The sequence below is a fragment of the Nothoprocta perdicaria genome, unplaced genomic scaffold (assembly GCF_003342845.1).
Source record: "Nothoprocta perdicaria isolate Ctin4 unplaced genomic scaffold, notPer1 scaffold_68, whole genome shotgun sequence".
Lineage (NCBI taxonomy): Eukaryota > Metazoa > Chordata > Aves > Tinamiformes > Tinamidae > Nothoprocta > Nothoprocta perdicaria.
Window position 1 is genome coordinate 2804589 of NW_020455954.1, and position 19402 is coordinate 2823990.

At 52.1% G+C, this 19402-nt stretch overlaps 2 protein-coding genes across 2 annotated transcripts in view; both read right to left on the reverse strand.

Moving 5' to 3' along the window:
- The window catches only part of LRRC58 (leucine rich repeat containing 58), an 18322-nt gene extending 14700 nt beyond the window's left edge, over positions 1-3622 (reverse strand). Inside the window, exons 1-2 of the mRNA XM_026050334.1 lie at positions 3611-3622; positions 3122-3205 (exon numbers count right to left, since the gene is read on the reverse strand). Of these exons, the coding sequence (XP_025906119.1) occupies positions 3122-3205; positions 3611-3622 (96 nt within the window). The remainder of the gene's footprint in view (positions 1-3121; positions 3206-3610) is intronic.
- A 658-nt stretch (positions 3623-4280) lies between these two features.
- FSTL1 (follistatin like 1) overlaps positions 4281-19402 on the reverse strand; it is a 45924-nt gene continuing 30802 nt past the window's right edge. The window contains exons 3-11 of the mRNA XM_026050326.1: positions 16805-16909; positions 15510-15639; positions 14740-14772; positions 13179-13309; positions 10619-10737; positions 9430-9542; positions 8198-8308; positions 6364-6461; positions 4281-6096 (exon numbers count right to left, since the gene is read on the reverse strand). Coding sequence (XP_025906111.1) covers positions 6052-6096; positions 6364-6461; positions 8198-8308; positions 9430-9542; positions 10619-10737; positions 13179-13309; positions 14740-14772; positions 15510-15639; positions 16805-16909 — 885 coding nt within the window. The 3' untranslated portion in view covers positions 4281-6051. The remainder of the gene's footprint in view (positions 6097-6363; positions 6462-8197; positions 8309-9429; positions 9543-10618; positions 10738-13178; positions 13310-14739; positions 14773-15509; positions 15640-16804; positions 16910-19402) is intronic.

Below are 19402 nucleotides of genomic sequence, written 5' to 3' on the forward strand. Positions count from 1 at the left end.
CCCCGTGTGACCGTTATCCCCTTCCCGCCATTATCCCCCCTGCTGTGGTACTGTTACCCGCCCCGTGTGACCGTTATCCCCTTCCCGCCATTATCCCCCCTGCTGTGGTACCGTTACCCGCCCCGTGTGACCGTTATCCCCTTCCCGCCATTACCCCCCTGCTGTGGTACCGTTACCCACCCCGTGTGACCGTTATCCCCCTCCTGACATTTCCCCCCGCAGTACCGTTACCCCTGCTTGCACTGCCGTTGTTACACCCCACCTCACGGTTACAGCGCTCCCGGTGTCAGTGTTTCCCCACAGGGCTCTGCATGGGTGCCCAGAGAGGGCCCAGGAGGGGAATCCTTTGGAATCTGTTCCCTCCAGGGACCATCTTTGCTCTCAAATCCAGCACCAATCTCCAACAGAGCAAAACTCCAGGGAAGGGCAGGGCGGAGGAGGCGAATGCAAGTCAGCCTCTCTCCTGGGTTGTCCAGCTTCTTCTGGGCAGCACTGGTTGAAGCACCATGGCTGTCCAAGCACCACTTGGGAGGCCAGCAGCCCCACCAGCCCCCTTGTTTCCCAGCCCCATATATTGCCCTGGTCGATGCTGTGTGTCCCAGCACATCAGCAGCGACATCCTCGGAGAGCCCCTCAGATTCCCGCAGAGACCCTCCCGTTCAGCTCTTTGGGGGAGATGGCATTTCTCAGTGTCCCCGTGGTTAGGTGCTGTAAAAGCTGCCCGCTAAATGATCCTGGTTTTGGTCCTCTCTGCCCAGGGAAGCGTGTCTGCACCAAGACAAGGTGGGGGCTGGAAAGGGGCCCTGGAGACCTCCTCTTGGTGCAGTGCTGGAGTAAGGTTGTGTGTGCAGAGCTGCCTTGAGATGTCTCCAACCACATGCCAAAGGACAGCTCGGTTCGTGAGCAAGGACAGCCGCAGGAGGGGCTCACTAGGGTTCGCTGGGGATTCGCTCTCCCCACAGCCCTCGCTGGGCCTGCCAGGCTAAGATGTGCGATGCAGGCTGCATCTTGGCACCGGATCATGCTACACGTTGCTACAAGAGCAAGTGACTTGAGGTTCTGGATTTCCGTTGGAAGGGACAGCTCCTTTACCTGAGCGCCGTGAGTTGTCACAGCTGTGCCCAGCCTTTGAGGAAGGCCGTGCTGTAGAGAGCTCCTCCCAAGCCATGCAGAGCAGACTTCCTCTCTCCCACCACCTGAAATCACTTAGCTTCAGTAGGCATGCCCAGGATGAAGTATTTGCAGTGCCACCTAGCCAAACTGTCAGCTAACACTTTGCTTCATTCCTTCCTCAAATCCTGGGAAATTCCAGCAGCAAAAAATAAGCAGGGAGATAAACCTGCTTTAAAGCTGAGAATGGCCAGGGAATGCTTGTGTCAAAGACAGCATTCACATACAAAGACATACAAAGACAGCATATACACAGCAGCTGGTATGCAGTAGGGATGTAATTTGGGCATTATTTGTTACGATTCAAAAAGCAACGTGTGAGAAGCAATATTATTTTTTTAACAGCTTAGAAAGGAGCATATCAACCAAAACAAAGTACCCCGACCTTCTGTTCTTTCGGACTGTCACTTGCGCAGAAGAGCTCACGGCAGCAAAGCTGCGAAATTCACTAGACTTGTTCGAGAGAGGAATGTGGAGAGGTTATGTTCATGTAACCCAGCGCCCTGAAAAGCTGTTTCATCACTCCGTTGGGCAAAGGTGACTTCAGCCACTCACTCAGGACTCAGTAGGGTCACCAGTCTGTTCTCCTGTGTTAGAACAGGATCAGCTACACATTGCCCGTTCCTAATAGCTGCTGATTTAGGCTGTTCTTAGAAGACCTTCGGGAAAGGAGACTGTGAAACCTCAAGCAAACATCTTCCATTCCTTTGCCATCCCTTGGGTTAAAAACCGAGGATGTTTAGAGAAGTTCCCTTTCTTCTTTTAGTTATACCTGAAGCTTCTGATCTGTTTTCACACACCATATTTTCAAGACCATTCATTATTTTTTGCCTGTCTCTGGGTTCTTTCCGTCTGATCTATCTCTTTCCTGAAGTCGCTGCCCAGCAAGCATGCCAGCAAAAGCCTCCCTGATGCCACATGGAACAGAGTGATTGCTCCATGTTTTACAGGCTGTGCCCTGTAAAAATGCTAAAAAATTTTTGCATTTTTTTCATGCCCATGTCACCCAAAGCCACCTGTGGCTTGCACTCTGCTGACGCACCAGCCTTTTTATCCAGAACTGCATCCTAGGCACCAGCCTGCAGGAAGGAGCAGAAATCAAGGGGGAAAATTGTAAAATTCTAGCCCGGTCCTTATTAAACGGCAATTTCTCGTTTCTTCTTATTTTGGTGGGGGTTATGTCTGATTTTTACCCGTCTTCTGAGTAACTTGCACCTTCCCCCACCCTGACCTTGCGTAGCTTCCTGGTGGCTCTCCTGCCACCTGACAGCACATGGGTTTCAGAGGTTTCGCCTGTGCTGGGGCACAAAGGGAGCACCCGGTGCAGGCAGGGAAACACTTCAAGCAGTCCCCAGAGGGTTCCTTACCAAAGAGCCCAACTTCAGCCTTCTTGCTCGAGACATATATGTGTGCATAGGATGTGTGTTCGTGTACGTGCAGGGGCCCAGTGGCTCCAGGAGACCAATGGCAGAGACATTTATTCCCTCAGGCAGGTCTAATGCAATAGGAACAAGACAGTCTGTTGGGAAGGTAGGGAAAAGCTGGGGTAAGGGGAGCTGCCCCTTACTAGAGGGCTAACGAGGCGGGGGGGAAAGAAGCAGAGGTTAATGAGTATTGCTAAAGTGAATCAAAGATAATATTCATGGTTTTAATAGGGCTTTATGAGATGCCTTAAAGTGTGCTGTGTAGAATAACTAATTGCTGCGGAAAGAACAAGGGGTTATTGTTAAGTGAAGAACTGCTAGAACTGCTTAAGTGGCAGCAAACAGGTTTGCCTTGGGCTAACCACACTGCAGGTGGGGATTTGGTTTCCATTAAATATTTTTTTTTTTCCAGAAAATGAGACATAGGCTTCATTCTCCATCCAAAAGGCTCTTGGGTTGCATGGGAAAAGAGAGCGTAGACAACTTGGGTCTAAAACCTGAGAGCGTGGTTGCAATCTCAGAAATACCCTGCGACAGCCGCGCAGCGACAGCCACGGCAGCTCCCGCTTGTCGCGCGTGTGTAGGGTCTGGGCACAGGAGGGCAGACGGATCTGTGGGATAGGCGGAGAGTTTCCTATTATTTTTGGGAGGAGGCAAGAGAAAAGGAAGAAGGTTGTAGGGAGAGCTCAGAAACAAAAGAAAACGAATGCTCTTTTTAAAATGTTGTTTCATTTATTTGGCAGTAATATCCAAACCCCCCTGCTTCAAAAAAATTACAAAATCAAGTAAAATAAGTGCACTAAGAAAACCTACAGAATACTGATAAACTTCACACACGTACAGGAGGGAATATAGAGGGAGGAGTGGAAGGGGTTTTTGTTTTTTTTTTCCTTAATTTTGACTTTCTGGAAAAAAAAAAAAAAAAAAAAAAAAAGAATGAAGAAGCCTTCCCTGCCCTTGCAGTCTCGGCAGCCGTTGTCCCCGGGACATCGGGCATTCAGCATCCCCTTCCCCACCAGCCAGCACATCCCGCCAAAGGCAGCGGAAGCCCAGCCTGGGCCTGGCTGGCCGGGGGCTGCCCTTTCCCTCCGCGAGGGGAGGCTGGTTGGTTGGCGTAGCCCTTGGGAACGGCATCGCTCTCCTGGTTCCGCTCTCCCTTTGGGGTCCCAGGGAGGAGGAGGCTGCCCGAGCGGCAGCTCCTCCTGTGGGAGCCTCCGTCGGCTGCCCTCACCCCAGGGCGCGCGGCGGTGGCGCCGCGGGCTCTTCAGGGGACGCAGCCCGGCGTCCTCGAGACGCGGCAGCCCGTCCCCACGCCTCCGGCCTCGGGGACCGCACAGCCACAGCAAGCCCACCGAGAGGGGACTGCGCACTACAAAAGCCCTCGGGCTACGAGCTAGCCCCTCTGATCTACACAGGCTTTGCTCTCCCTTCTGGAGACCTGCCTGCCAGGACAGTAAGAGGTTGCTCCCGTCCAGGGAAAGCCTTTAAGGCGAGTTGCTGTGTTTTCTCTAAGGCACTTGAATGATGTGAGCTGGGAGGAAGTGAGTTGGGAGGCACCACTAACTTTTAGAATAGGACTGGAATAAAGCAAAATATTTATTAACAATGTTCCTGGGACTCCAGAGGCACCACATGAAGCTGCTTCACTCATGCTATTGGGGAGGAGTGATCCCTGAGACGTGTCTAAGGGATGCTCCTGTTCCACCAACCACTTCCTCCAGCACCACTGTTGGGAATGAGGGAACACAAACAACTTGACTCTTGTTCGGCACTTGTTCTTGACTTGTTCTTGACCTTGTTTCCACTGTAGTGCCATTCTGCTCTCAGACTCGGCCTTCCCCTCATCTCGTACGGACCGACCCTCCTCACTTCCACAGGCGGTAGCACTGGCCCAAATCTGGACCATGTTAGCAGAAGAACCAGGCCCTCTTTGTATTTATTATGCTGGGATTTCTAAGCATGTGGGGTGGATTGATCCCCACCGCAAAAGCCAGACCATAGCAGGGACCAGGCTTTCCTCTCCTGCACTTGCTAGGCACAAGCTCCTTCTGCCTTTTCAAGCCCTGTGCGTGAGGGGGGTGCTTGGGACACAAGCCCTGCTGATCCTCACTCAAGTGGAACAACCTTCTGCTGATGCAGGTGGAAGTTTCGCTTGAGTAAGCGTTAAGGATCACAAAATACCTCGGCAAAAATCACTGGAATTGGTTTTGATCGGGAAGATCGAAGTCATAGGCAGCCCTCTCAACGCTGGCTATCTGCAACTGTTTGGGATGCACAGCAGGGACATGAAAGGAATGTGGACACAGGTTGCTTGCTCATGCAAGCACTAGGAAGGACATCTTCCAACTTCAGGAGAAAATCAGCAGAGCTTGAGGCTAGAGAGGTGATTGGCAAAAAAAGAGCACTACGTTCTTAACCAGGACCAATGTTCTGTGAAAGAGCCCAGAAAAAATGACCCATGAAGGGATGCAACAGTTGCCAAAGAGGGTCAGATCAGAGTCACTGGTAAAAGCCTCAAGAATGAGGATTCGAGCCTTGACTCCAAATCCAGCCCTGGGACCAATGAAAGCTGCTGCCTTATCCTGGCCAGAAACGGAGACCCAGGAAGAGAGCTAACCTCACCCAGACTCCAGCTGAACAGTCTTCTATGTAGTTACATCTTTTAAAATCCCCCACTAATGCAATTGCCCAATCCACCTGTCTCTAGACTACCTGGCTTTTCCCTCTGGGCAATTTAGGGCGGGTTGTGCAAGGGCTCTGGGCTCTGAGCACAGAATCGGTGCTGGCCAAGGCAGCGAGAGCGAGCCGCAGTGTCGATCCGTGTCAGGGGAAACCGATTTCATCCAGCCCCATCTCTTCTCCTCATGAAGGACACGGTCATCCCCAACTCAGAAGTACCCTGTAGTGTCGGGCTCACAAGTCACTTGTGTTGCTTGTGTGGCTGAGTGCAGCGTGATAAAACTATGCATGGGCATTACAACACTCGCAGGAACGAAACCCCACAAGCTGGGTTTTCTTGAAGGATCTAGAGCTACAAAACATACAAAAGCTGAATTACTACCTTAGGAAATAAAGTAATAAAAACAAAACAAAACAAAAGGGGGAGTCAGCATGTGAATGTGATAAGAAAAAATACGATAGCACCTTTACGGAGCGAGCAGGGAGTAAGAGCGAGATGAGGTCAAAAGGAACCTTGTTGTGTTGGAGCCCACAATGACCTGGGGGAGCTCCCAGCCTTCCAAGGCCCCAGCAATGAAGCTCCCTGAACAGGTGGGCTCTGCTCCCCTTCCCTGGCCCCATTTCTCTGTGAATTACAAAACAAAGAACCCATCGCTATACAATGTAAATATCTGTGACTGGGCGACTGTAGCAGACACTGGTGCATACTGAGATCAGCACTGGAGGACGGGGCGGCAGTTGGGCCCATCCTCCTGGCCTCCTCCTGTGGGGAGGCCCCTTACATCTCCTTGGTGCTCATTCGCTTGGTCTTCTCAGCCGTCTCCTAGAGGAAGAGGGCACAGAAATGAAGCTCTGCACCTGCAAAGGCACTTGCAGTTCCCCAAAGCCTTTATCCACCCACAAACAGCACCAATAGTGACTTGCCTGAAAGCCACACACGGGTACTAGTCTCCACAGGCAAGAAGGAAGACTGCTCTTTGCAGAATAAGGTGTTCCCCTATCTACCAGGGAGTCTCCAAGTGGCAGAGACAGAGGGAATTCTAGTGAGGAGGGACTTTGTGTAAGCAGATGTTCCCAGCTCCACGCTTACCTGATGCTTCTGCAGTTCCTGAACGTATCTAGCCAGCTCCTCCTCAGTCAGGTCTTGCTCAGGGTGCCGTCTCTGACCAGGGACCTTCTCATTCTTCCCTGCAAACAGAAATGCAGTTCAGTACTTTGAACTCAAACAGGAATGGGGGGGGACGATGCGCAGTTCAGAGTGTGAGCTCAGGAGAACGGAAGAGGCAGGCTAGCCTGAGGCTGCGTCAGACCACAGTGTATCTCAAGGCTAAGGAGATTTTGGGAGGGCTGCCCAAATCTGCTTTGAAAAGGAACGTGGCTGCCTGGGGCTTCAGGAGCTGAGTATCCAGCCTGCCCCCCTCCCTGTCTTAAGGTTTCAAATAAAGCCACAAGGAAGAGGCTTCATGCTGCTGTCCTCCACTGTTACTTACAAGAAGCATCCTTAGTTCAATTATCCTGGCTGGATAAACTAAACTTCTTAGCAGATAAGAATATAAACAGAGCGCTCCATTGAGCTGCTTATTCGGGTCTATTGTAGGGAATAAATGGTGGCTGCGTGCTAACCCGTGCCTAACAAAGAAGGAATTTCGCATAGCGAAGACTGATGCATCTCACCCACATGAGCTGCTGCTTTCACCCCCTAACAACAGCTTTTAACTGCTCTGCTGCTCAGACACGGGCAGAAAGTGAAGGAACTCCTGTCCGGCTGCATGCTGCCGGCACGGCTGTGCAGCAAGGGAGGCAGCAACACCGCACTCTGCCCAGCAACTTTGAGGGTTGCTTCCAAGGCTGAGCAAAACTCAGTCCCTCAAGTCCTTCCCTAACCCCTGAGAGTTCAAGGCAGCTCTTGGTACTGCACTGCAATTCTCTCAGACGAGCTCCTGCTACTGCAGCCAGCAGAGTGGGACAGAGTGATCACAAAGCCCCTGCTGCATGCAGCTGGCAGCTGTTGTGACAGGAACTCCGCACATCCCTGCCACTTCCCTTGCTCCTTCCCTGCCCAACCTAGCGAACGCCGCCTGGCTACAGACGTGCACTCGCCCACTGCTGCCCACAAAGCTCAAGCCAAGGCCTTGCCCTAGGGAGGAAGGTCAGGAGGAGGCAGCCTGGCACTGGCAGGGTGCACCCGGCTCCTCCAACCAGCCCAGCACATTTAAACACTTGGGAGAAGGCAGAATGCAGAGCCTTGCTTCAGAGCCCCACTAGGGCCTCCCACAATCATTACACAGCTGTGAAAGTTTAAAAAGGGCCTGCCAGAGAACCAACAGATAGATCAACTACCCTGCCTTCATGCAAACATTACCTCTCTTCAGTTCCACCACCGTTATTTTTTTCTACTTCTAGGGTTTTTATTACAAGAATGTCAAGTGTTTTTCTGACATTATCAGCTGACGTCTTGTATTGCCTGTCTGGGGCAAGACAGGACCTCTTTTATGGTACTGTAAATAGAGAAACAGTGAGATATTGAGACACAAATAGGAAAGGTAACTTGCTCCCACCTACACATACGGTTGCAGGCAGTCACATGTTTGATTTGTGCATGCCCCAAGCCAGCCGGATGCAAAATAGCTCTGGTCTGGAAAATTGGGGGTTGAAATTTCCTGACACCAAACCCAACCCACAACCCCAGCAGTGTTTCCCCCAGCTCAGGAATACATTTTCCCATCTGTAGAACAGAACTAGCTTGGGTTCTGGCCAAACGGGAACACAGGAGGGGGGCTTCTGCATAGAAGCCACTCTCAGACAATCTTACGAAGAACGGGAAAGAGAAGGGATCTGGAGAGCTGCTACGCTGCAAAACCTAGAAAGTAAAAGCCCCTTTTGCACAGAACTAAATAGACCAATGTTGTGGGGAGCACACAAACCCTCGCACGTCATTGCGGTGCACACCCAGTTCCCACAGGCACAGACACAGCGGTTGCATTCCACCTCGGTCTCTGCTCCGTCTTCATAGGTTTCATCTTCCAGAGCACACTCTGGAGAGGGACAAAACAAGAGCAGTGACTGTGAGATACAGAGCTGGCAGGGGAGAACAGGCTCTGGAGACGCTTTGAGGGGAAGGAGGAAGAACCTTCTCAAAGAAGCCTTCTTCCCCCTACGCAAAGATTACGGTTGCTGGCAGAACATAAGGGCTAAAATATTCATCTCCAATTTGCTGTGTGAAATCAGTCAAAAAATATTGGGGAAAGTCAAACATTTCACTTTGACTTCCTCAAAATAATAGATGGCAATTTCTCAATTCCAAATGAAATCTCAACATTAGATTTGCTTGCATCTCCTGATTTGTTATATATGTGAGAGAACTTCCAAAGGGAAATGTTTGGGTTACTCTGAAAGCTTCCTCATTTCAGTACATAAGCCTTCTCACAGCTTTATTCTGCAGCTAACTCAAGGACCTCAAAGCACTTGAGGGAGTAGCTCGTGTTAGGTGAAAATCAGCTGATCATGTTTGCAGGGAGAGCTGCAACATCCCTAGCTTCCCACTGATGCAGGAAGCAGACAGTTCAACTTAACATTCCCTGAGAAGCGTCCCCTCTGTCAGCAGGTGGTGCCACTGTAGTGGGATGCAAATCCGGCACCTTCGGAGCAGCAGGTGCAACCCCCTTCCCGAGGAGACAACTGCATGGATGGCCAGGAATGCTCCGCCAGCCCAGCAGGGAGCTGTTTCCCAGGAAAGTGCAGCACAGTTTGAAAGGGTGGTGAACTTTGAGATGTTCACCAGGGAGGGTGTCTGTGTGAAAGGCAGAGCGCAGCAGGACTTTGCTCTGGTCTGACTTTCCCAAGTTATTCCGACATGAACTCCTCACATGACTTCTCTCCGCACTGTTAAATACGTGCCTTGACCTTCCACGCATACTGTACCCACCTGACCTACGTCCTTGCTTCTAAAATCCATACCTTTCTGAGCACAAGGGCTGTGGGTGCCCTGGGACAGAGAAAGCAGGACTTTTGACAGCCCCAGGCTCACAGAACAAGGGATGCTGTACGGCAGGAGGCAGGGGAACACTAACATCACCCTAGGAATGGTTAAAGCTGGTGTCCTTCCTCCTTTCTTAGAGTTCCCACTGGTTCCCCAATAAGAAGGAGGAGTTCCTACTTTTCTCTGGTGGGTTAAAGGATGGGCTGAGGCATTTGAGGAACTCGTTGAAGCTCAGTTTCCAGTCAGCATTTTCATCAGACAGTTCGATGAGGGCATCTACGCAGAGTCCCCTGAAAGGAATCGAAACACAAATTGAAACAAACTGAATCAAACTGAAGTAACGGAAGTTCCATCTGCATATGACGAAGAACTTCTTCACTGTGAGGGTGCCAGAGCCCTGGCACAGGCTGCCCGGGGAGGCTGTGGAGTCTCCTTCTCTGGAGATCTTCCAAACCCGCCTGGATGCCGCCCTGTGCCCCGTGCTCTGGGTGTCCCTGCTGGAGCAGGGGGGTTGGACTAGATGAGCTCTAGGGGTCCCTTCCAACCTCAACCACTCTGTGATGCTGTGTGAAACAGATGCAGGCTCTGGGTCCTACTCTACCAGCTTCAGAGTACAGATGAGGAAAAACAGTAATAACCAGGGAGATTTCAAGATGTCAATTACAGCTTTTGCATATATAAAGAGATGATACAGCTTTTGTATGTATAAAAAGACAGAAAAAACTCACTGGATATAGGCTGAGAAGCTGGAGGTTATTCTGAAAGAATCAGCCAGCAGAAACATCACTGTGCTGGCCTCCATGCCCTCTCAGGCAGACACAAGCACAGCCTGCCCACAGCAGCCCATTCTCTTCAGTGTTTACACACAGTAGAAGGGAAAGGTCTCCAGCTACGTTTTCATGTGATGCTTTCACCAGCTCTTACTGCGAGCTTGTTCTCCCACTGTTTCCTCCCAATCCTTGGCTATACATTCCCACCATCTTATTCTTTTTGTTTTGGGTCTACCAGTCAAGCACCTATGATGCAAGAAGGGTCTGCTGGAAAACTCAATCACTAGGAAATAAAAAAAGCACACAAGTTTTCCACGACACAATTCATCTTCTGACTGCACACCTACTGTATTCAGAGCAAGAGAGCAGGACTGTAGTCTAAGGTGAAGAGTAAGGATGAGCCTGCCCCTTTGGTGACACATACATCTAATGAGGTGGAAAGCCAATTTGTACACAGGCATCTTGGCAGATGCCAGTCCAGACTGGTATTACGCAGAGGCGTCTTCAAGCTGGCCTTCAAGCTTCTATGGGCTGCTGCCACTACCCACAACACCTGCCCCTTGGCTCTCCCTCGGGCCTCCTTGCCACTGCCCCACCTGAGCAGCTTGTTGGTCTCCTGGTCCATATAGGTGGTGATGTTGACAGCGGTTTCATTCTGCTCCACAAACTTCAGGAACTCAGTGGAGTCCAGGCGAGAATCACCATTGTCAAAGCTCTGTAGGGAAAGATGGGAATATGTGAGGCGGTCTGATTTAACAGTTCTGGGAAGCCTTTTATTTTCTCTCTTCTGAACGCACTTCTCACCTTGGAGGCTTTACTGAAACACGTTGAATCATCCCTGCTTTGCAGAGGCTCAGGGAAAAGCAGCAACGTATACATGCTAGCATCAGAATGCGGAGAGGTGCTCATAGCCTTGAGCTCACTGACAAGCTACACTGCCTCTCATTTACCTCCTGCTGCTTGGTTTATGGCTCTAACCCCATTTCTTCTCTTTGTTCCAGTCAGGCTTTAGCCTCCTCATATATCCTGCCATAAAGCAAAGCACTTGCGTTCAAGAAGGCACCAACTTTCCCGTATGTATCCAAACTCAAAGCTGTATCTGGACTCTGGCTGTGATAAAAAGAAGTACCACAGGAAGTCATTTTCTGCCAATCCCAAAGAAGGAACAATTTAATGCAACAGCACAATGTCTTGCCACCAACTTTGGGAGGTCCTGACAGGATTCCTGGCACTGAAGAGCAGGATTTTTAGCCCGCCAGCCCTGGCCGCCCTCCCAACGCAGCAACTGCATTCTGCTTTTCTGTCTGGGGCTGTCATATCGACAGTGCTGGGCGCGCAGCACGAGCTGCTGGGCCCCTCGGAGACAGCTGCCTTGCAGGGAGGGAACACACGAACTGTGGCTACAGGCTGCTGCGAGAGGCGCCGGCTCATTTCTGGAGTGTGACGTGTGGCAGGTTACGGTGTCTCCTCACACAGTGTTACCAGGAGTGAGGGCCCAGGGAGCCGGGCTGCATGTGCCTCAGCAAGAGGTCAGTAAGGCGAGGAAAGCAGCCCTGTGTATAACTGCCCTTTAACAGGCGTCAACTTCCACAAGACTTTAGGGCCTTGCCTCTGGCTACTTCCTCTGAGAGTGGCCACAGTCCTCAGTGGCCCAGACTCAGCTAGGCTTGTTACTGCACCTCCCAAGGCTAGCGGCGGCATCTCAGTGGTGGCCAGTGATAACGCAAGGGGTAATGGGTGCAAGCTGCAACACAGGCAGTGCCATCTCCATGTGAGGATGAGCTTCTTCACTGAAGGTGCCAGATCCCTGGCACAGGCTGCCCAGGGAGGTTGTGGAGTCTCCTTCTCTGGAGATCTTCCAAACCCACCTGGATGGCGCCCTGTGCCCCGTGCTCTGGGTGTCCCTGCTGGAGCAGGGGGTTGGACTAGATGATCCCTAGAGGTTTCTTCCAACCTCAACCATTCTGTGATTTACATTCCCCACCAGAGGCCCTCTGGAATGGAGCAGCCTCCCAGGACTGGCCTAACGCCTCTTGGCACGATGTCTTTCAAGGTCTAGGCCTCCCTACTTCCTTGCAGGGAAAGGGCTACGCGGCCCCGCTCATGGGCACACTGCAGCTTTCGGGTGCCGGCAGTGCCGGAGGCTCCCAGGGGCAGTGCTGGAAGCTCCCAGGAGGTGGAGGCTCCCTGGGGGTTTCCGCAGAAGGTGCCTGCATCAGAGGCCAAGGAGGCGTCGCAGGAGCAGCCTGCCCGTCTCCCCAGGGGGTGCCACTGCCACGGCAAAGGCCTCCTGCCAGGCACCAGGAATGTCTCCGCTGCCGCCAGGCACCAGGAATCTCTCGCTGTCAGCAGCCCCTGATTTAAGCGCTCTCCCTCGGTGCTCTCCCCACCTGCTGCGCCCGGGGTGCTGGGAGGTCTCTGCGAGGAGGCGGTGACGGGGAGGGCGGCGCACGTGGCAGGAGCGTGGCAGGCGTGTGGGAAGGGACAGCAGGGTGGCCTGGCTGCCAGCAGGCAGGAGAAACCAGCTCCCCGCCGGGCGAGAGCCTTGCAGGAGGCTGCTCCCTCACAGCACGGGGCTGTAGGCCAGCAGCTCCACCACAGCGGGGATTATCCCTCCCAAGCAGAGACCCCCTCCTCAAAGCCTCAAGTATTCCCTCTCCTCCGGGGCCTGGGGACTGCCTGGAACGAAGGATCAGCAACACCCTGCCACCGCAGCACGGCTCTGCACCAAGCCAGTAAGGAAGCTCCTTAGCCTGCCTCTTATTTTTCCTCCCTCTGCCTCTCCTTCCAGTATTTCCAACACTTTCATCCACCTTTCTCCTCTGGCTCTCTCCCGACCCTTGAGACTGATCCTTGCTCCGCTGCCTCAGGCACGTTTGCCCTTCCCTCCTCCTTTTCCGCAGGGCAGCCCAGACAGCAGGAGCCAGAGAGATGTTCCAGCTTCGTGCTGCCCGGCGGCTGTGTGAGGGGCTCTGGCAGCAGCTGCTGCAGGCAGCTCACAGCACATGATGCTATAGGATATAGGAGACTCCTGTGGCGCCCGTCGCTCCTGGCACGCCGCACACGAGAGCCTCCCGGAGCAGGACGGGCAGCTGTCCTGCAGTGACCGAGCAAGCAGCGCTTGCCGCCCCCCGGGACAAGCCTTGTGCTCCTTGCCTTGAAATACTTGTCCAGGACTTCGCTGTAGTTGCTGCCCTTGGAAAACCAGCCGTCCGGGATAATCTCAGCTTCCAGCCACTGGATGACGCGGCGCCGAAGCTCATCCCTGTCCGACTGGTAGCAGACAACTGTCATGGGAAGAAGGGGGCAGGGGGAGAAAGGAAGGGAGAAACAAAGTTGGCAGAGAGACCGCAGCAGTGACTGGCAATAAAAAGGCGATGGGCAGCGCCGGTGGCAGTTTGCTGGCGCCTTGCTCCTTGGAGATGAGCCACGGCCAGATCAAAGCAGAGGCGCCCTGTGCTGCACGGTGGCTGGGCCGTGGGTGACACCATGTGGCAAGGACGGCAAATGACACTGTCACCTCCCCCCTTCTTTCTCCCAGTCCCTTGAAGCTTGTGGAATAGCAACCAGCTGACTCATCTGGGCTTGAAGAGCTCCAAGAATAAAGGAGGAAGGCAGCTGACTGGCCTTGGACAGTGTCTCCAGGCTCAGAGCCCAATATCTCCGGAGATTTAATTCTTCAAAGCCCTGGCTTGCCTACGTAGACTGGAAACTAGACGGGTTTAAATTATGCTTGTTTGCTATGCTCTGCAGTCCAAGATTTCTCTAGGTGGCTGTCACTAGGACCCAACTTTGTATTTAGCAGCAAAATGGAAAGCCTGTGTCTTCTGGCTTTCGTGAGCTGTCACATCTGCCTGCAGGCCAATGGAGTCAGAAGAGGAAGCAGTATGAATTTTGTCCCTTGTGCACACAAAGAATCTCCTTCTAAACCCAATTGCTGCAGTCACAATCAAATAGACAGATGAACAAAAGAATAATTTTGAACTTCCCCTCAAGCACTTTGGGGTGATGGCTGTACCCTGACACAGGTCTTTGCCTTAGGCTTCCACAAGGGCTTGTTCCCGTCTTTCCGAGGACACAGAGGTTAATCATTATACAGCTTCAGCACTCAGAGGCCTTGGACAGAAAGTGCCTCCTTACGTAGCACAGGCCATGCCCCCCAACTCCATAGCCCAAAAATACATGGAAAGGCTAAGGGAGGAAGCCAAGCACAGGAATAAGAGCCCTGATGGTAGATGGGACAGATGGTTGAGCGACCCTCTGCCCCTCACCAGTGCTGCCTCTCTGTGCCTAGGCCTACCTGTTAATCCCTCCTAAGCAGAAGTCTCCTTTGAAAAGAGTGCTCACGGAGCCGGGGGCAGCAGCTCCACAATTACTGTGTCTGTGATCCCCCCGGAGCTCATCCCAGCTCCTCCCTCATCCTGGGCAATGAACACAGCTTGGGGCCTCGGAGGCAAACCGGGATTCTTTTCACCTTGTGCCTACCTGCGGTCCCTGAGATACACATCAGGAGAGGTGTGTGTGAGCAGTGAAGGCTACCAGGAGTATGGAGCTGGACAATCATGCATCAGCTGATTTATCAACTCAGACCCTGCCACGGCCAGCGCAGAGCTGCCACCTTAATACAGAGCTTGCAACTGCCCCAGAAGACCTTCCTCCTGCCTCTCTTCCTGAATACACATCCAGGTCCTAGCAAAGTAAGGAGATGGCTTCTCACCTGGACTTGCAGCTGGATTCTCAGACTTCTTCTCTGTTAATGAAGAAAGGAAAGGACATTTGTGATGCTACATGAAGCAGTAAGAGCTTTTTCTCGTCTTGACAAGAACATGGGCAAGTGCAGAAGAGCCTGGGAGCCTTTGGAAAAACTACTTACTAGGTTTCCTGCAACACAGGCAGACAATAGCTCCGAGTGTCCAGCACAGCCAGGGTGTCAGGACCCTAAGTGCACTAATGGACCATAATATCCCTTACCAATGTTACTGAGGGTCTCACCCACATACTCTACCCATTGGCCCAAGAGCTACATTTAAAACCAGTCCTGGGCCCCTAGATTTTGTTTTAGAAATGCTGTAGGTTTGCCCATCACTATCTTTGTTACAGTCTACAACTGGCCACAGATCCTGTTGATCCCTGACCTCCAGGCTACCTTCCTGCCTTGATGTAGGACCTGCTTCATCACTCTGGAGTTGAGCGGCAATCACTGGGCTGTTCAGGTTCTGGTTTTGACCTTGGTTACCATCATCAGACCTGATCAGGCCTGACTTCATGGCTTGATCTCGGACCTACTTCATCATCACAAACTTGCCTGATGATCTGGGCTCTTGGTTGAGCCTGCCTTCTGTTCCCAGGCTTTCCTGGTTTCCCTTGCTTGGTCATTGTGTGAGGGGTCCCTGATTGGTAACGCACCTGCCCTGCTGGCCACATTATCATGCTCTGCTCCCAGCTTAGGGAGCAGCCAGCCCTGGCTGCTTTCTGTCACGGGGTTACCTTTACAGTGGCCATCATAGTCCACCTGGATCTTGGAGCCAGTGAGGCAGGCGTCCCGGTGCAGCTCACAGTGGTTCAGGTATGTCTTGCCATTGCTACCGCACACAGGCCTCTTGTGAGGTTTACATTGCTGTGAGAGAATTAGAGAAGAGAGCTTCGTACCTGTCCCTTCTGGACAGACAGAGGGAGGCAGATGAGTCCCAGCATCAACCCAGCTCAACTTTTCTGTCACTGTCTTTTCCCAAAGGTGTTTGGAACAGGCTGAGCATTCCCATGCCCACCCCAGGAAAACTCTTGCAGGGTCAGAGGAGCCCATGGGTGCAGACTCAGATGCTTTCCTTTATTCCAGCCCCAGCTCCATCATCATAAAGGAATTCCTTCCAGGAATCAGAACATGTCAGAGAGAAACCAGGGCCCAGAATAAAGGCTGAGCATAAACCTGCACCTGCCTCTCTGCATGTCATGGATGTGCCTTTCTGGAAGTGTTTTACTGAGCATGTTCTGGACACCTCTGCTTGCACCTGCAGGTAGCTCTGTCACAACCACCTCTCTGCCACTGAAATTAGAACCAGCCAGCAGCCAAGAGCAAGTGCCTGCAGCAGAGCGCGAGTTCTCCAGTGTCACTGTTTCTGCTGTGCACTTCCTTCTGCGTCTCTGTCAGCCTGGGCAAGGCAAGCCAGGGGTTAGACTCCCTTCCTGTTCATGGAGCTTTTCACCTTCCAGTGTGCAGCCTCTGAGGGCAGGGGGAGCACAGAGCCGCACACCCGTCTCCGGAGGCCTGGCAGGAGCGGCTGTGAAGCCGAGGGCAGAGCACAGCCGCAGAGCTTGCTGCTGTATGGCTGGGAGCGGCGCTTCTGAACCCTCCAGGCTCTCTAGTTATCCCCATTTACAAACCTATTTATCCCCACAGTGGTCTGCCAAAATTGTTTCCATTTTAGGGGAGCTGATTTTTAGTAGGGTGCTTGTAAGCTCCTCAAGCTGGGCTCCAGCAAGAGCGGGCTGCCTTGGAGCTTGCAGGCCACTCCTTACAGCACCCACTGCGTATCAATACCCCACCAGGCTCTCCCAACAAGAGAGGCCTCCAGCCAAGCCATCCCTGCCAGGAGAGACTCCAGACAGTTGTGTCAGAAGCACAGCTACAGGTCCCGCTGTCTGAAAAAACCCTGAACTTGCAGCTGCCCCTGATGGCCTCCAGCCCCACGGTGCCATGGGACCCTTCCAGCGACCTGAACCCAGCCTTGGGTGGGGGGCTTGTGATGCCTGCCCCAGATGCAGAAGCTCTTCTGCCTCCCTACCTCAATGCAGAGGCAGGTTGGCTCTCCCTTTTCTGTCACAGCGCATTCTCGTCCAGCTCCACAGAAAACATTGGCGCAGATTTTGGATTTGCTCCTCGGTTCCTCCTGCAAGACATCAAGCAAGAGACATAAAATATGTCAAGTCAGCACTCACTACCTAGCTTAAAAAGAAAATAATACCTTTAGCCTGGATCAAAGGACATCACATCAGTAACATATAGAAAACAAAACAAGAACAGGATGTCACTACAACAGACGGAGAGCTCAGACCATAAACAGGAGCGGACACAAAAACCAGGGTTCGCAGCCCCAGCGAAGGAGGGTGTCCTTGAGGTCCTTCCAGGAAATTCACCCAAGAGAACTGGAGCAAACACAGGCAGAAGAAAACCTAGTGTGAATGGCAAGAATAATTCCCTGTTGTTGAGGTCTACTGACTTCAAAATTCTTCACAGAGGGCAAAGAACAGAGCTGTCTTTGGCTGAGACGGTTAGAAAGGAGATGAATATAACCCTGAAGAAACTGCTTTAGTACCAAATACTATAATACCGAAAAGGAGAAGGAAAACACCACGAGGCATCAGATAATGCCGCAGGCACAAAACATTTCACAAAGCTGCATGGCCTAGGATCTTGCTTCCACTGGTCAAGATTACATTCTTCCAAGGAAGAACCACTGTCACAGACAATTACACTGTAACGTTCTCACGGAGAATTTTTTTTCCCTGGCTCCTGACAGGGAGGGGTTGCCTACGCCCTAGGGCGTGATTTGTAAGCTTTACGGTCTCCTCCTAGCCAAAGTCATCACTTCTGGTTCATGGAACTGTCGGATCTTTCCTTGAGCCCCGCTGCATTCCCAAATTGGTGGCAAGTACCAGGGAAGAATTCCACAGATTGATCGTGCCTCTGGCAAAACCACCATTTGCTTTTATTAGCTTAGGGTTTCTTTTTATTTACAATCTTAAAAGAGAGGATGGTTCCAGAGGTTCATACTTCAGAGGCTAGGTGTAACTTCATGCTTTGTCAATAATCTCCTTTGTGACCATCATTACATATAATGTTTGACACCTAATAGTTAAGTATCTTGTTCAAGCTAGTAACTGGGCTTCCTCAGCAGCTTTTTACTGGAGATGGAAGACTGAATACTCTTGAAAGCAGGTGACCAAACCAGAACAGAATTTACAGAGGTGCAAGCCTCCCTGATGTCTATAATGACCCATGTGGAGTATGCCTTTTTCTCCCATTGTTTCTTTATCTCCCTCTTTTTATTTGCCTTTCTTTTAAACCACAATTACACACTCATTTACTTCTTCACTAAACTGCCCACAGTGACAATTAGATCATTTTCTGAATGAACTCGCCCTCGTCTTCAGAATAGGTTTTCTGTTGCATATGTTGGGCCTGTTACACAGTCATTCAGCCTGAGGAGGGATCTTCAAAGCACTGCGTAATTCCCTCCAGGCTTACCTGGGCATAAACACATTTCCGGCCTTCTGCAATATTACTGCCTCACGGCTCATCCTGTTTTCTACATTAAAAACAAATAACATTCAAACATGACAGACTCAGCTCAGAAATGCACACCACTTCCCAGGGTTGCTCACCTCATAAATATAGTTTATTACCCTCACTCTGTTCTCTCTTTTTTCTTCCAAACTGATCAATCACATATCATTTCTGAGCTATAAAAGACACTCTGCCTCTTTTGTAACATCTGTATTGCTGTAGCTGTCTCCTGTGGAGATGGATAAACGATCTGAGTACTTCTGGGGGGAAGGCTGTTCCCCTGGGGTTGGGATGGAGCAACATGAGTGCTCCACTGCAGAGAGCGACCTCACAACTTTGGATGGGAAAGGAAGAATAAATCGCTCTGCAAAAAAGCAGAATGAAAATCAAAATAAATTCTCCCAGGCTGGAAACTGCCTGTGTCACTTACACGTCTGAATTGCCCTGTGCATGCCCAAATGCTGATTTACTGTCAAGGGCTTCCAATCAGGTGCCCATCCCTGCGCGGAGCCGAAGACGGGCGTGGGAAGAGCCGGACATCGTGGGGAAGGCCTCAGGCGAGCTTTGCAGCCCAGGTCGCCGGCATCAGGTGGCAGTGCTCGGCCTCTCCTTGCCGGCGGGCACGCAGCCTCCGCAGCTGGGCCCCCTAACGCCAAACCTGCCAAACTTGCCTCCTCTTTCGGGCGACGAGCTCTGAGAGAAGTGAGGGTGGTCTCGGCACGCACCCGCCGGCCAGCTGGGCCAAGGAAGCCCTGTGACTCCTGTGGCCTCAGCAGCTCCTGGAGATCAGCTCCCCGTACACAGTGCTGTGGTCACCGCTGCTTTTCCGTAGCCCCTGCATCCAGCCTGGGGCTGGTGACACCACCAGAGACCTTCAGGACTCGCTGCCTGTCCCTGCCAGAGCAGCAAGTCCTGCTCCTCCCTCCTGCTGCCCACATCTCCTACCCGGTGGAGAGCATCTCGAGCATCTCCAACCTGCCTCTGTGTGGGCAGCGCCTCAGCCCGGGGCCTGCGGCTGCTGCTGCCGGTCCTAGCTTTGCCTCTTTCCAGACCAGGACCTGTTTTCTTCTGTGAACCTGCACACGGGTGGAGATGG